The sequence below is a fragment of the Cetorhinus maximus genome, chromosome 15, assembly GCF_964194155.1.
Source record: "Cetorhinus maximus chromosome 15, sCetMax3.hap1.1, whole genome shotgun sequence".
In the NCBI taxonomy this organism is placed as follows: domain Eukaryota; kingdom Metazoa; phylum Chordata; class Chondrichthyes; order Lamniformes; family Cetorhinidae; genus Cetorhinus; species Cetorhinus maximus.
Window position 1 is genome coordinate 100,392,410 of NC_135893.1, and position 12,722 is coordinate 100,405,131.

The 12,722-nt window shown below is 43.0% G+C and overlaps 1 protein-coding gene across 10 annotated transcripts in view; it reads right to left on the bottom strand.

Annotated features, from left to right (window-relative positions):
- The window catches only part of mapk8ip3 (mitogen-activated protein kinase 8 interacting protein 3), a 202,757-nt gene that overhangs the window by 29,542 nt on the left and 160,493 nt on the right, over window positions 1-12,722 (bottom strand). For all 10 annotated transcript variants that reach the window (XM_078559079.1, XM_078559071.1, XM_078559076.1 and 7 more), the window contains 4 exons: window positions 9,307-9,429; window positions 5,709-5,789; window positions 4,674-4,741; window positions 311-459 (listed from right to left, as the gene is read on the bottom strand). In XM_078559079.1, coding sequence (XP_078415205.1) covers window positions 311-459; window positions 4,674-4,741; window positions 5,709-5,789; window positions 9,307-9,429 — 421 coding nt within the window. The remainder of the gene's footprint in view (window positions 1-310; window positions 460-4,673; window positions 4,742-5,708; window positions 5,790-9,306; window positions 9,430-12,722) is intronic.

A 12,722-nucleotide genomic window follows, 5' to 3' on the forward strand; every position in this document is an offset into this window, starting at 1 on the left:
AGAAAAAGTAATGTTTTTCCCCTTGCTAACCTTTCCCAGTGCGCCTGCTCACCCCAGTGCTACATGAGCAATGATGGGACACTACTTTACCCAACCAAAGTAGCCACCCACTGTCCAATTAATAAATCACCCATAGGCAAATTAACTAAGTATTAAGTGATTCCCAAACTCATGCTGCATGTTTGCCCAAAGGTCAAAATATGTAAGTAAACACTGGGTGGGTCACTGTCACTGCTGGATACATAACTGCAGGTCTTTAGTAGCTGTGTATGACATCATATTTCCTGCCTTTAGGTCTACCAACACATACCTCAATCTGCATTGTTTTAGGTTGAATGACGTGGATCTTGTTCTTGTAGCCGCACCAGACCTTGTCATGCACAACAGCCATGCAACGGATGGAGTGGTTTGGGCGTCGCAGGTCCATGAGGTGGTAATTACTCAGGTCCCATTGGCCATCTACTCAGACAGAAATATATTGGTTCTATTACTGTCAGTGACAAGTGTATTGGTCTGCCCCCAATCCCTTCTGCAGTAACTAATCTCAGTGTTATTCCTGACTATTTTTATCACGTACACTGATGAATTCAATAAACACAATGCGATTTCTTATGTTTTCTCAGCTAAATAAAATAATCAATTCAGCAAAACATTTTTCTTTTGACCAGGGCCACTACAAAAAGATTCTATCAAGAACAGTTAATTCGTACACTTTCCACATATTAAGCTTTGATTAATTGACATATCCTCACAAGCAGTGAGTGGCTGAAGATTCACAGCCCTTCCAGCACACTCCTGCCATAGGTCTCCTAGAAGTATAGCAGATCGAGAAACTAGGTCAGTGTTTATATATGCCACATCTTGCCCTTCTCTGCCAGTTTCTATGGGTGCTGGTGTAGAGTTTACACCCCAGACAAGGTTAATTCTTAAATGGGTCATGGCCAAAGGGAGGAAATTCCCAGGCTTCTTATACTTGACCAGACGAAAAGAGGTTGATATGCCCTGATAGGAGGCATAAAGCAGGGGCTATTGGGACCCACATGGGGATTCAGGCCTAGGACACAAGTCTGGAGCCTTGAAGATTTTGAAAATTGTCCATTTTTCCTTATTAAATGGGCCAATAGGTCACATTGTTTCTGGTGGTTGGGGTGGGGTGGGGGGGGGGGGTGTGTGTGTGTGTGTGTGTGTGTGTGTGGAGGGGAGGGGGTCCACATCCTCCACTCAGCTAATGGGAAGCCTCTTCTGCATTTTGCAGCCTTCCTCCATCAGTCAAAAATGCAGATAATGGAATAGGTGGCTCCAGGGTTATTTAAACAAAGGAACCATCCTCTGGCCTTAGAAATACCAGCGGCAGAGGCAGTTCAATCTCGGTACTTGCACCCGAGTCCAACACCTGCATATTTTCTGCCCTGGAATATCTCCAACTGACAATATTTTGAAATATTTCAGACTGACTGCTCTTTTCACAACAAGATACTGGTGATAAAAGCCAGTAACACATCTCACCAAACAAAACCTTCTGGTTACATATTTGGAGCTTTGTTACCTAGACTTTTTAGCTTCCATGTTTCAGACAATAACAACTAATAATAATAGTGCCTTTAATGTAATGGAAGGTCCCAAGGTGCTTCACAGGAGCAATAGAAAACAAGTATGACGCCAAGCTACAAGGAGATATTAGGTCAGATGTCCCAAAGCTTGGTCAAAGAGCTATGTTTTAAGGAAGGTCTTAAAACCTGAGGTGTAGGGAGGGAATTCCAGAGCTCGAGACCCAGGCAACTGAAAACACGGTCACCAATGGTGGAGCAATTTTAATTGGGGATGCAAAAGGCACCAGAATTAGAGGAGCGTAGATATCTTGGTGGGTTGTGGGGTTGGAGGAGGTTACAGAGACAGGGAGAGACAAGGACATGGCGGGATTTGAAAGCAATGATGAGAATTTTAAAATCAAGACGCTGCATAACCCAGAGCCAGGGTAGGTCAACAAGCACAGGGGGGGGTGATAGAGGAATGGGACTTGCTGCAAGTTAAGACACAGATAGCAGAGTTTTGGATGACCTCAAGTTTGCAGAAGACCAGCCAGAAGCCCATTAGAATAATCAAGTGGTAGCGAAGGCACAGATGAGGGTTTCAGCAGTAGATATGCTGAATCAGAGGCGATGTTATGAACATGGAAATAGGCGGTCTTAGTGATGACACAAATAAGGTTGGAAGCTCATCTTGGGATCAAATGTGACACCAAGATTGCAAACAGACTGGCTTAATCTCCGAATGCTGCCAGGGAGAGGATGGAGTCGGTAGTTAGGGAATGGAGTTTGGAGCAAGGACCGGAAACAATATTTACCTGGACAAAATTTCTTCTTATCCAGTACTGGCCGTGATCTAGGAGGTCTGATAATTTAGCAGAAGTGGAGGAATCAAAAGAGACTACTCTTGAAGGGAGAACTAGCGTGACAATGTTTCCACTTGTCCAGATGGCTACATAAATTCATAGTGTGCCCAGGAAATGAACAAAGAATCCTCCAGTTTAGTTCAGCCATTGTTTAATCCTGTGCTTTCACATGCTCATCTTTGTCTTCAGAAGATCCCCAATACGCTAGAACTTTACATGTGCTTGATTTGCAAAATCAATTTGTTAAACAGCAAAACAACCAATGAATTTGAAACACAGCTAGCTCTTCATGCATTAGAAAATAGCCTATAACAGTTATGCCTAAAGTAATATAGCAGTACTTTTCCCTTCTTCACTTTTTCCAGCGTCTATCTAGTCTAACCATTTCTCTTCATAGGCTACAGACATCTTGATTTGATAAAGAAAAGACTATTAAATACCTTTTAAAAAGTGATCGGAACCAAATTAATTTAAATAAGTTTCTAATGTTACATACAAAACGCCAAACGCATATTTGAACATATCCCAAGAAATTCAGTGGCTTGGCCCCACCCCCTCGACACCAGTTTCAGTCGTCGTACAACTCGAAAATCAACTAATTGTCGCAAAAGTTCAGCTAGCTCAACTTATGTGAAAAAGACTGGTTTTTAGTCCTTTCTGAACAATGACGGAATTAAAGAAGCAAATACCATAACAAATCAGGAGGCACAAGAGTCACTACTTTCTACTCATTTGCTCTGAAGGAAAGCACAACATCATTCAGCTCTTTGTAGCTAAACTTCAATGGAAATGTCTGGCATATTAAGTTCTTTCCAGGAGCACTCAAGATGGAAATTTACCCTATACAGAGTAGAAATCATACTGCAAACTACTGTTAAGTAATTCTTAGTACATTTGGATAAAACTCCTGCATTCACTATTGTATGGTTATTAACCCCATTTGAAATAAATAAATTCCAAGTATAGGAATTTCATCAAATGCACAAACCATTTCCCTTTGAATAACCCACGTATAACTTACATCCAGAGTATTAGTACATGGTTCAATGCAGCTTGCGAATACAATCTTACAACTTAAAAGATTGTTCAAATTGCTGGAAGGATATTATCAAGAATGTAATTTTTGTTGAATTAGCTGGAAATCAGGAAAATCAGAGAAAACTGTACAGACTCTGTATAAGGCGTGAATGACTGAGTGACTGCATGTGTGAATTTTGTTTTATATATATTGTCTATTTCTTTTCCTGTACACTGTAATGAAACGCATTTGGAAATGGTGTTTCATTTCTTAAGGGTGGAGGCATGTAAGAAGCATATCTTCAAGAACTATGTTTTCTTTTAAAATTTGGAAGGAGACTGCATTATTTGGACACTTGGGAATTAACTTGGATCTTTTGGATTGTGAGCAAGCATGCCTTTCCCAAGAATTCACCTGACCAACATGGCCCCTGACGGGAGAGAGCTGTTTGTTTATTAGAACTACAATAACTTTAATTGATGGAAAAAAAAACTGTTTTAAAGGCAAAGGCCTGGTGATTTACTGGAAATCACCTTTCAGAGGAGCTTTATGTTTTGAACTCAGTTAGGAATGAACTGAGAAGGGGAAAAGCTGCCCAGCTCGCGCTCTCCTTGCCTTGCTTGAAATACAGTGTGGTTAACAGTATCCAGCTAGGAATCCTCATCTCAGGGGAACACGTCTGTATTTGGAAACCCAAGAGGCTGAGACGAGGAGATTGATCCGGCTCCACTCTCCTCCACGCGGGAGCTCCTTTGCTGAGAGCCTCCAGACATCTACTGAGACTAGCGACCCGTCCTCACACAAGGGAGCACCAGAACGACAGCATCAAAACCCTGCGAACTTTATCCTTTTTATAAAGTTTTTGCTTCAACTGCCCATCTCCGCAGTGACCCCATTCGTTTGCCCTATCCTTGTGCATGCGAATTTTAAAAGGGATAGATAGTTACACTTCCAGATTACAAATTGTGTGTTAACCAGTTCTTGCAGCTTGTTCACAGTAAATGAATCATTCTGACTTTATTGAAAGAAGCCTGGTTAAAGTCTCTTTTATTCTGGGTAACAGTAGTGAAGGTAAATAATTGGCCATTTTGGTAAGCTAATTAAACATTTACACTAACGGTACAACCTGTGGAGTAGTGGGGCTAGATAAACTGCGCACTCCTCCCATCCCACTCGTAACATACAGCAATAGACAAAGGCAGAACAGGATAGGAATTTTACAACTATCTGTTCAACAACTGCATTAATTTTAAACGTACTAACCTTCAGCTCTATGGAATATAGCCAATGTTCCATCATTTAACGCCACCAAAACACGTCCTTTCACATGTCTGCAAACATATATGGGAAGATCATTAATCTGTACAGTAACCCTCAAAAGGACAATATCCTTCAGAGAACAGAAACTCACTGCAGCACAGTAATCCCAGAGTAATTACATATTAGTCAAACCACCCATCCCAGCTCCTCACCCAGAGGTCAGCTGCAAGCTCCTGGATAGGATCACGAGTAGCTTCCTGCTTAGGTCTGAGGAATGTGTCCAGTAGCCAGCAGCCAGGTAGCACTAGCTCCAAGTTTTAAGTAATTGTTAATTTAAAAAAGAAACACCCCACGTTAAAAACATCTAGAAGGATGTTTATTTTCAGTGAATGGGGTGTCAGATCTAGGCAACAAAGCCTAATGGAACGCCACTGGGCAACCACTGGATTCCAGAACTAGGAGTTTTTTTTTATTGCTCACTGGATGCTCTTGATTGATTTAGGCAATCTCGTATCCTGAACTCGTCCCTGGGTGGGTAGGGAGAGGTGCAGGTTAGTAAAGCGATGGAACATTTTTTGTGAAGTGTTTGAGATTCTGAGGTACACAGTGAAGTTTAAAAATATTCAGATTCTTTCTAAAATCTGGTGGTATTAGAGGTTAGTTATCCTATACTGATAACACAGTCATACCAGTAAATAAAGCCTCATTCTTTACTAAGACACTGCATTTGGTGAGGACAGACAAGTCAAAGGTCTACATGCTCCCTATTGAACCAGTTCAAAGGTCTACGTGCTCCCCATTGAACCAGTTCAAAGGTCTACGTGCTCCCCATTGAGCCAGTCTCTTTCTCAGCCCCAAACATGAAGTTCACGGCCTAATGACAAACAAAAGATTTTACCATCCAGGTCTTCCTACCCACCTAAAAATTACTAACTGGGCATTGCTAGCACTGGCAGACTTGGATGTGAGGAAGAGAAGAGGAGAGAATGATCAATCCAGGTCATTGCCTAAACCAACCTGCTCAAGGTAACAACTTACACAATGCTGAGGACAGCATCCTTCAGTTTGATGGTGTGCAGGCACTTCTTCCAGTTGGATACGGCAGAGTGTACATAAAGGCTAGCAAGAGAAGCAATGCACACAGATTATATCTCATAAAATCATATACACCAAAACAATCAGACTGAAAACCGAGCAATATATTAGGCTGATAACACAGTAAGACAACAGCTTGATTTCAGGTTGATGATAAATCATAGATTAAAAGTTCATGCCAAACTAGTTTGTTCTGTTTGACCTAGAAATTATGTAAAAGATGAATTCAAGGCCAGTGTACAGGACATGGTGCAAATTTTACATTTTGTTTGTTTGTAACTGGATATCAAAGTGTGAAGATACTGACTTAACACCACTGGGACCTAGGCTCAGTTCTGATCAGAAGGTAACAGTCTCCTCTTGCCAATGGAAAAACAGATGGTTTAATGTCTCAGAAGACTGACCTTTCACCTCTGGATGGCTTCCAATTGGTCCCAAAAATACTAAAGATAATTTGGCTTTTTTATTCATTCATGGGATGTGGGTTTCTCTGGCTGGGCCAGCATTTATTGCCCATCCCTAGTTGCCCTTGAGAAGGTGGTGGTGAGCTGCTTTCTTGAGCCAATGCAGTCCCTGTGGTGTAGGTACACCCACAGTGTTGTTAGGGAGTTCCAGAATTTTGACCCAGCGACAGTGAAGGAACAGCAATATATTTCCAAGTCAGGATATTGAGTGACATTGAGGGGAACTTCCAGGTGGCGGTGTTCCCATCTATCTACTGCCCTTGTCCTTCTAGGTGTGGTACTGGTCGTGGGTTCGGAAGGTGCTGTCTAAGGAGCCTTGGTGAATTCCTGCAGTGCATCTTGTAGATGATACACACTGCTGCCACTGTGCGTTGGTGGTGGAGGGAGTGAATGTGGATGTGGTGCCAATCAAGCGGGCTACTTTGTCCTGGATGGTGTCGAGCTTCTTGAGTGTTGTTGGAGCTGCACTCATCCAGGCAAGTGGGGAGTATTCCATCACTTTCCTGACTTGTGCCTTGTAGGTGGTGGACAAGGTTTGGAGAAATCAGGAGGTGAGCTGCCCATCACAGGACTCCTAGCCTCTGACCTGCTCTTGTAGCCAGTGTTTATATGGCTAGTCCAGTCCAGTTTCTGGTCAATGGTAACCCCAGGATGTTGATAGTGGGGGATTCAGTGATGGTAATGCCATTGAACATCATGGGGAGATGGTTAGATTCTCTCTTGTTGGAGATGGTCATTGCCTGGCACTTGTGTGGCCCGAATGTAACTTGCCACTTGTCAGTCCAAGCCTGGATATTGTCCAGGTCTTGCTGCATTTGGACATGGACTGCTTCAGTATCCGAGGAGTCGCGAATGGTGCTGAGCATTGTGCAATCATCAGTGAACATCCCCACTTCTGACCTTATGATGGAAGGAAGGTCATTGATGAAGCAGTTGAAGATGGTTGGGTAGTTCTGATTCAGAAGGCTGTGGGTTCAATTTCCATTCCAGAAACATTTTTTTTTATTCATTCATTCATGGGATGTGGGCTTCGATGGTTGGGCCAGCATTTATTGCCCATCCCTAGCTGCCCTTGAGAAGGTGGTGGTGAGCTCAAGCACATAATCTAGGCTGACACCTTCAGTGCTGTGCTGAGGGACTGCTGCACTGTCAGAGGTATTGGCTTTCAGATGCGATTTAAGAACAGGACCCCATTTGACCTCACAAATGGATGTGGAAAATCCCAGGGCACTATTCGAAGAGCAGTGGGGGAGTTCTCCTGGTGTCCTGGCCAATATTTATCCCTCGATCAACATCACAAAAAACAAATTATCTGGTCATTATCTCATTGCTGTTTGTGGGAGCTTACTGTGCATAAATTGGCTGCCATGTTTCCTACATTACAACAGTGACTACGCTTTAAGAGTGCTTAATTGGCTGTAAAGCTCTTTGGGATGTCCTGAGCTCATGAAAGGTGCTATTATAAATGCAAGTTCTTTCTTTTTCCGCCCATACATCATGAGGGAGACTAACTGGCAAATGGCCTGAAAATGTGCTCTTCTTTGACATCTCTAGCTCCTCCCTCATTTACTGTTCCCTGGACCCAGTAGCAGAGGGCCCATTTGGGGACAGGCTTTGTAAAAAGGCATTACAAATCTTCAAAACATAGTTCCCATGAATTGCCTGGTTCAGATCCTGGATGCAGGTATTACATGTTAAGCCCGGGCATCTAGCATTCTCCTGGTGGTGGATAATTTTGTATGCGAGGGACTGTGTTGCACTTCAGGCAGCCTCACCCAGCACAGGCCAAAAAGGAAGCCTTTTCTTTTCAAACCTCAGTGTCTGCAGGCAGCACAGATGCTGATCGAGCTCCTGTGCTTTTTCAGACCAGGAAGCTCGACTATAAAATCTGAAGAGCTGGTCCGAGACAGGAGCATATCTCCCTAGTGGGCAAAAGTTCCATCCCGATCTGGAGACATGCTTCTGCCAAAGGGGGAAAATGGGAGACTTCAATCAGTTAGTCCAGAGTTATTAGGTCATTTTGATAACTTAAAATGTATCTGTTTGGTTCCCTCACATTATTAATGTCAACCCATTGCCCCAAAGTCAAAGAACCTAGCCCATGATCAACAGAGCCGACACATCTGACTTGGAAATATGTCGCCGTTCCTTCACTGTCGCTGGGTCAAAATCCTGAACTTCCTCCCTAACAGCGCTGTGGGTGTACCTGCACCACATGGACTGCAGCGGTTCAAGGAGGCAGCTCACCCCCACCTTCTCAAGGGCAATTAGGGATGGGCAATAAATGCTGGCCTAGCCAACGACGCCCACATCTCAGCAATGAATGAAAAAAAAAGATGCCATCTCCACTCTGGACAGTTGGTCATTAGGAAAACATCTTAATCACTGTAATAAAAACAATCCTGGAAAAACTCAGCAGGTCTGGCAGCATCTGTGGAGAGAGAAATAGAGTTTAACGTTTTGAATCTATACGACTTCTTCTCTAAAGAGAAGTAGAAATGTGATGGATTTTATACTGTTTAAGATGGGGTGGGGCAAGTGAGACAAGATAGGTCAGGGATAGGTGGGGCTAAGAAGAGGTTGACAAAGATGTCATGGACATGGCTACGGTGTGCCATGTGCCCGAAATACCCCTGGTCTTGTGTCCATGAGTTTCTCCAGCATTTTGCGTTTTTATTTCAGATTTCCAGCATCTGCAGTATTTTGCTTAAATCACTGTAATGTTGATCTTTAAACATCACATGCTACGGAAAGAGAGGTGGAACATCCACACTTAATAGAGAATCCCTTAAATGCAATGGCAACAATAGGTGGATTTAAAGGGGCCAAACCGGCCACCAAAAATTAACAATTCTACACTAACGGAGCCCTACTTACAGATAAAGTAGAGCCAGCCTCAGCTTCCCAATATAACACTGTCAATATAGCTTAGCCGAACCCGCATCTGCACTGTTTCCACTTATTTTGTTGACCATCCTCATGGCTTGGTGATTGAAGGCTTTTCTGTTCTTTAGACTCTCCTCAATGGGACGATTAACCTGGGCGCTGTCTAAGGTAGCTACACAATCCTGACTTACCAGCCATTTTGTGCCCCTAGCCACATAGTAGGGGCAGCGCTTGTGATTGACCCGTTGGTGCGAATGTTTGCTTCCTGTGCTGGCTGGCCTGCACTCTGTTCCTCCTTGACTTGTCCATTTTCCCTGAAAGGAAAAGGCAGCAGTTCTCACATTACACATTTAGGTTTCACGTGGATAACTGGAGACACAAATATACAAGAACTGTTAAAAGGGAGAGGTGCAGTGTACAGAATTCCATTCAACGCAAAGGGTTTTTTTACATCTTCCACAAATGGTTCAATAAAATAAGTCAGTCTGTTGGCCAAAACCCAGATTTAGACATGAAATGTGCTCAAGAGATCTGAGATAGGGGTTTAATTAGTGAGCAACTGCACTGACACAATGGGATAAGCATCTTATTCCTGGCTGCAAATTCAGAGCAGCCGTTTATACCTCAGCCTAATTGGACAGAGGCGTTTTTAAGTCTGTCTCTACATCAGACATTTTCCTTGTAAACATCACTTCACAATGATCTTGAAGTGACATGCTGTACAATTTTACATGACTGCTTCCTCACAGCTCATTGTAGCTACTAACCTGACAACCTTTCAGCAGATGTAATACATTCAGTAATGAATAAAAAGCCTTGAGGTTTATTTATTGACTGGCAGGATGTGCAGGTAGACAGTGTGCTAAAGCATGCACCATCACAGACTTTAAATTCATTACACCCACTAGGTAATATGTATAAGTACACCCTGATTATATAGGTTAATAACTTTGAATTCAATACAAATTAAAATCAGGCAGGTTCTAGAAAGGGTGCGAGACCTCTCCCTCCAGATTGCTGCTCTATCAGTGAAGCCAAAATCCAGCCCAATGTTTATTGCTCATACTTGTGAGTGTACAGAGCACGAGATCCTGGCCTTACCAGCTATGATGTCAATGGGTGTATGTTCCCTAAATAAGGAATATCAGAAAGGAAGCGCAGTTCCTGTCTCGAATTGTGACACTAACAGAACCAATGGAACTATTATGACTGGAAAATGGAACACACTGCAGGACAGGAGAAAGAAAATGTTTACCAAGCAATAGCTGATGTTTAGACCACAAAGAAACATATGATACCATGATATTCACCTCATCAATTATAACCAGGGCTTATCAGTGCTCTAAGGTGTATCATGTGCCTGAAATACCCCTGGTTACTGTGATGATCCAAGTGCTTTGGGAAGCATGTGTTTTCTTTTTCTGGGATCTCCACTCAAGAACAAAATGTGCTGGGGAATATTTTGAAAGAGAATTGGCTTCCTGATTATGGCACAATTAGGTTCTAAGAAATGCTCATGTGACCTGGGGTTGCCATGGGGCTGAACAGCTAAGAAGGGTAAATAGAATGCTAACTGCATGGAGTTCGGTTTTCAGTCCATGTTTTCTGATTGGCAGTTGAGAAAATTGGGAATTCGTACAATGAAAAAACAGACAAGACTCTCTCCAAATGGATGGGTTTTATGTTTGGCAGTCTTTGAACAGATCCTGGTGTTGAAACAACAGAGACTGTGTAACAGTGTATGTTATACAGCTGGAAAGGACTAGAACACGGAAGACAGGAAGAGTGAGGGATTGTGGAAAAGATAATACCCTTTCCTGCTTTTGAAGTAGTGCCAGACCAGACTATTTAAAGGGTTCAGAGATGGGAGTCTCTGGGGATTCTGTGCCATCAGGACTATCATGACCCCAGGTGAGAGACAGTTCATTGGCATGCACTTTGTTGCTGGTAACCATAACCAGGGAATTCAGATGCCATGTGGCTGCTGGTGAATCCAACTCAAGAACCGAAATGGTTGGATTGGAAGTGAGAAATCCTACAAATCAAAGTCTGAGTTGGAAAGCTTGAGAGATTGTGCATGGTCCTACATTTGTGCTGGAAGTAATGCAAGTGCTGGTAACAACGTGAGGTGTATCTTTGTTGTATCAAATATTTAAAGCAAAATTTACCTTTTCACTTGAAATATCCTTCACCTGTTAATTAATGATTGAATTATGTTGGTTTTAAGTTGGTTTGTTACAGGGAAAAAAAAGTGAACTCTTGTCCAACCATTTTCTTTCTGTTGGGGTCGTGGAGATTCTCTCTTTTTCAGAAACTATTGGTCTCTGCGTGAATTGTAACATGACAAAAATGCTTACACACTTTGGTTAGACCTGCAAACATCTGCTATTGGGTTACCCAATCACAATGTAGAAGACGTGTCACATGATTCCAAAGTATTCCATCCAGTTATTGCCAAACAAGGTCATTTTGAATTTGTTTAATGTTTTATTAAACAGCAAAACCTCTTCATTCCAAAGATATACAACATGATCCATTTATAATTACCTCATGATATAGTGAGACTCTTAAAAGTGAAAACCCTTTGTTTCCTAGGGCAGAATTTTCTGTTTGGTGTGCCTCTGCACACCGACACGTAAAATGACGCGCAGTGATGTCAGGCGCGCGTCCCGACATCACCGCGCGTCATTCCGATCTTTCGATCGGCAGGCATGCACCAGAGTCAGCTGTGCGCCCACCGACCTGTCAAAGGCCTGTTAAGGCCATTAATAAACCAATTAAAGATATTGACAGGGCTGCCCATCCAACCTTAAGGATGGCGGGCAGGCGAAGAGTCCAAGCGGCCTTCGTATTTTTCATGAAACCTCATCCAGAGGTGGGATGAGGTTTCATGAAGGGTTTATTACATTAATAAATATTTTTCGAAAAGTTCAAAAACATGCCCCAGCTCGTGTGACGGTGTCACATGAGGGGACATATGTAAATGATTTTTTACCTTCTTTATTTAAAATTCTCATTATGAAATTAATCGCCCTGAGGCAGCTCCTTGCCTCAGGGAGATTTCTGCGCTCTTTCGCGCACATGCGTGAAAGAGTGTGGGCTCCAACTCTCCCTCCTCCCCCCGCCCATACAGGTAGTGCTGAGTGCTACCGGGTATGCATCACACTGGGTGGGCCTTAATTAGCCCGCCCTCGTAAAATGGCGGCATGCAGCCGATCATGGGCGGTGATCGGCTCCACACCCGCCCACGCCAGTTCCCAAACGGCATGCCTGACCAGGAGAAAATTCTCCCCCTAATTTACCTCCCGTGTAATTGTACAAAATTGTACATTTCTGTTTGCAGAATAATAGCCATTTGAAGTGAAAATGTGAGCATTAATTTACCATTCTCAAGTTTACAAGTACTAAAGAGACGGGCTTCACATATCAATAGAAACTGGAGCCTTAAGCAATTAAGTGCTGAGATTCAGTGCTGTAGGCACTAATTTCATGGGCAGTGATTCCAGTGGTTACACTAAGAGTGTGCCCACTGATCCCATCAGATGGAAGGCATCTTGCTTGTCTGGTGCAGCTGAGCGCAAACACATCTAAAACAACCTTTGGCAGC